General features: G+C 46.3%; 1 protein-coding gene across 1 annotated transcript; it reads left to right on the top strand.

Annotated features, from left to right (window-relative positions):
• The first annotated feature begins 1776 nt into the window (after positions 1-1776).
• Positions 1777-4004, top strand: LOC110204588 (cilia- and flagella-associated protein 20-like). The gene is made up of 4 exons (XM_020980748.2): positions 1777-1881; positions 2409-2520; positions 3173-3361; positions 3758-4004. Exons 2-4 carry the CDS (start codon positions 2476-2478, stop codon positions 3875-3877), a joined length of 354 nt encoding a protein of 117 aa, XP_020836407.2. The 5' UTR covers positions 1777-1881; positions 2409-2475; the 3' UTR covers positions 3878-4004.
• Positions 4005-4425: the final 421 nt, after the last annotated feature.

Here is a 4425-nt window from a genome sequence, read left to right as displayed (position 1 = left end):
ATTGTCATTGATAGTGATTGCTGCTGATTAGGCGTGTGTGCAGAAAAGTGTGGGAAAGGGAAAGTATGATTCAGTTGCCAGCCGTCAGTAGTTTTTGGAAAAATAATGCTTGTGTGCATGAAACTGTGTTAAACAAAAAGCTAGATGCCATTGGGTACTAGATTACAGTGCCAGCCGTTAGTGTTTTTGGAAAAGATAATGCTTGTGTGCATGAAACTGTGTTTAAACAAAAAGGCTAGATGCCATTGGGCACTAGATTGTACAGTGCCAGCCGTTAGTGGTTTTTTGGAAAAGATAATGCTTGTGTGCGTGAAACTGTGTTTAAACAAAAAGGCTAGATGCCATTGGGTACTAGATTGTACAGTGCCAGCCGTTAGTGGTTTTTTGGAAAAGATAATGCTTGTGTACATGAAACTGTGTTTAAACAAAAAAGGCTAGATGCCATTGGTACTAGATTGTACAGTGCCAGCCGTTAGTGGTTTTTTGGAAAAGATAATGCTTGTGTGCATGAAACTGTGTTTAAACAAAAAGGCTAGATGCCATTGGGTACTAGATTGTACAGTGCCAGCCGTTAGTGGTTTTTTGGAAAAGATAATGCTTGTGTGCATGAAACTGTGTTTAAACAAAAAGGCTAGATGCCATTGGCACTAGATTGTACAGTGCCAGCCGTTAGTGGTTTTTTGGAAAAGATAATGCTTGTGTGCATGAAACTGTGTTTAAACAAAAAGGCTAGATGCCATTGGGCACTAGATTGTACAGTGCCAGCCGTTAGTGGTTTTTTGGAAAAGATAATGCTTGTGTGCATGAAACTGTGTTTAAACAAAAAGGCTAGATGCCATTGGGCACTAGATTGTACAGTGCCAGCCGTTAGTTTTTTGGAAAAGATAATGCTTGTGTACGTGAAACTGTGTTTAAACAAAAAGGCTAGATGCCATTGGGCACTAGATTGTACAGTGCCGACTGGTAACCGTGCTTGGAGGGGTGGAGATGAGAGACATGAGTGTGGTCTAGAGTGGTCTGGGAAGACCTCCGTGGCAGTGTATATAATATGCTTTTTAAGGCACGTCGTTTTTTTTCTTTTTCCCAAAAATACCTGTTTTGAACTTCAAGGGCAATCCCATTTCTAGTATTCCATGACTTAGTCGCATTAACCCTACTCATACCCTTAGAGATTTATAAATATGGTCTTTTGACATTCATCTTTGCAGACTAGGGTTCTGAATTTTTTTTTAATTTTATTTTTATGGTGAGACAATTGGTGTTAAGTGATTGCCCAGGGTCACCCCACTAGTAAGTGTCAAGTGTCTGCGGCTGCATTTGAACTGACGTCCTCCTGACTCCAGGACCGGTGCTCTATCCACTGCGCCACCTAGCTGCCCCAGGGGTCCTGATTTTTTAAAGAAAACGTCTTCATAGGAAAATCTTTCTTTTTGATATTATTCTATTTTTTATTAGATCCTTTATTCTGGTGTACTGGTAAGCATCATTTCAAATATAGAGGTGTATACAAGGTCCATTGTGCCCAAGGGAGAGGATGGGTTTTTAGGGTTGGCCTTCTTGACTGAGGTTGTTGCACGTGTTTGATCTTTTGGTGACCCCCCAGTCCCTTTCCTGGGTTTGGGACTGTGTTATTGGAGGGAGCAGCTCTGTCCACTTAGCAGTGCCGCTCTGAAGCTGAAGCAGAACCATCCCAGGCTGGCAAGCCATTGGCATAGCCCCCCCCCGCACCTCTCCTCCACGTCCTGCTGATTTCATACATTTGAGTTCTGACCAATTCCGTTCCCTCTCTGTCTGTCACTAGGTGCGGAATGGCCACATCAAAAGAATCACCGATAACGACATCCAGTCCCTGGTGCTAGAGATCGAAGGGACAAATGTCAGGTAGCTTACCCAAAGCTTTTTGTTCTCCCAGACACAAGGTGGGTGCTGTGTGTTCCCCAGCAGAGGTGTCCAGGGTTAAGAGAAAGTGCAGACCCAGCTCCCTGCATTGCATGACTTGGAGTTTTTTGTGCTTTGGGGATGTTGGGGAAGGCTTTGGTGGCTCTGTGGCCTCAGATCTGGATTGTTTTCACATTGAAGGAGCCATCTGATGAGATCTATTGAGTATCCCTCTGAATAACATCAGTCTTTTGGGTTGTTAAGCTGGGTGATTACTTGAAAGTTTTTTGGAGCATAAACTGCTTCTCCAAAAGGTTGAAGGATCCTCTTAAGCCCCGGCTTGAGACATCTAGATGAGGTTAATTTCCCTGTGTTTTCCTTAATCTGATCTTGGTTTATTTTCTTCACATATCGCTTCTGTGCTGCAGAGACACAGGGCTCATCCAGCTGGGGATGGATTGAAGAGAATCCAGACGGTGGTAGGGAAGGACAGTAATCAGGCTTGTTCTCTGTGTTGTCTGTTTCCATAGCACTACATATATCACCTGCCCAGCGGACCCAAAGAAGACACTGGGCATTAAACTTCCCTTCCTGGTCATGATCATCAAAAACTTGAAGAAGTATTTCACTTTTGAAGTGCAGGTAAGTGAGGTGTGTGTGTCTGTGTGTTGTCGTGTCTCTGCTGCCTTGGATTAAGGAGAATTATCCTGTGTCCCTTGTCAGCAGCATTGAATGAGCACTTACCAGGTGCCAGGCCCTGCACTAAGCCCTGGAAATAGGAGAAAAGCAAAAACAAAGTCCCTGCCCTTGGGTCCTTGCTGGAAGAGCTGAAATGTCTCGCATCAGGAGGGCATCTCCCTCTTTGTCTATCTTATTTCCTCTGAACGATAGAATGTGTGATGTGCATGGGGTAGTAACAATCAAGGCATTTAAAGTCTGGTTAGAAACTCTAGGCATTAACTGCTAGAAAAAGACAGCGTTCATGCTGTGATTCATGGCTCTTGCCTGGGTTACTGATGGCCTCAGCTCTCCACTGGGTGTTCAGTGGAGAGGAGGTTCGTGAACTCATCCTGTGGTCTGTGTGCCACCTCCCATGCTGTCATGTGCAGATGGTGTGACAGGATAAGCTTGTTGCTCCTTCCTGGCCATCTGTGTCCAGCATGGACTGTCTCTGGGCTATGCATTTGTCCTCCGTGCTTCGTGTTGAGGGGCTCACCCCATTGGGTTTAGTTGCGCTGTTTGAAGAAGCCCTTCACTTTCTTCCTCCTCTCTTGCCCCGTTCACCTGATGACAGGTTCTAGACGATAAGAATGTGCGTCGACGGTTCCGGGCCAGTAACTACCAGAGCACCACGCGAGTTAAGCCCTTCATCTGCACCATGCCCATGCGGCTGGATGACGGCTGGAACCAGATCCAGTTCAATCTGTCCGACTTCACCCGCAGGGCATATGGCACAAACTACATAGAAACCCTCAGGGTGCAGGTACCCCCTCCTTGCCCAGGCGTGAATCAGAAAAGCCCTGCAGGAGGCATCTGCTCTGTCTTCTGGTGCCCCGCTATGGATCCTGAGATAGTGTCAGGCATTATCAAGGGGCTTCTGCCTTTAGGAGACCCAGATGATGGGGGGCAGGGGGCGCCAAGCAAGGGAGTTTTGGGTTCTCAGGGATAGCGTTTTCTGGAAGGAGGCTTTGAAGAGGAGCTAGAGAGAGACAAGGCCAAGAATACGGAAATTAACTTGAGGCCAGGATGTGTTTTAGAGCCAAGCTGTTACCGAAGGAGTAGAAATGCAGCATCACCACAAAAGGTTTAGGAGTCAGGGAGAGGAAAAGAAGAGACAGTCGACCTTTTTAGCCTTTGAAATGCAGTTTTGCATCTGCAGATCCACGCCAACTGTCGCATCCGGCGAGTGTACTTCTCAGACAGACTCTACTCAGAGGACGAGCTGCCAGCTGAGTTCAAGCTCTATCTCCCAGTTCAGAACAAGGCGAAGGTGAGCTAGTCTTAACCCTGACCAGAGAGCAGAGAAGTAGTTGTGGAAAGCACTATTTTGGGTCTTCAGGCTATGTTAAGATTCTGCTCCATCACTGCAAGTATTTCTGCTTCCCACAGGGCCTTTACAAAACTGATTTTTGTATAAGAATTTTTATTTTTGCTGGTTCTGAATGCCATAACTGCATTGTGGCATTATGGCCTCAGCCTGCACAGGCCTCATCTCTTGACACATATTTTCGGGTGACCCCAGGCAGGTCACTTACCTCTCAGTGCCTCGAGCGGTTGCAGATTTGTCTTTGTTAAGGGGTGGGGGATTAAGGAAGGGGTCCTCACCAGGCATTCCCTGTACTGATGAAATCACAGGTATGGCCAAAAAAGGGTTCTCGGTGCCTTTGATCATAAGGCTTCAGGTGAAGTGACCTGCCAGGGATGGTCTGTGAATCAGATTGTAGTGGTAGCATAACTGTCAGGCCACTTCTGACTTTTAAAGTTGGCAGGGAGGAGGAAGAGCTGGTCTTATTAGATATTCAGCTCTTGGCCCCCTTCCTCTTCTGC

Source organism: Phascolarctos cinereus, unplaced genomic scaffold, assembly GCF_003287225.1.
Source record: "Phascolarctos cinereus isolate Bilbo 61053 unplaced genomic scaffold, phaCin_HiC Scaffold_650;HRSCAF=1284, whole genome shotgun sequence".
Classification (NCBI taxonomy): domain Eukaryota; kingdom Metazoa; phylum Chordata; class Mammalia; order Diprotodontia; family Phascolarctidae; genus Phascolarctos; species Phascolarctos cinereus.
This window is presented reverse-complemented; position numbering and strand designations above follow the sequence as displayed.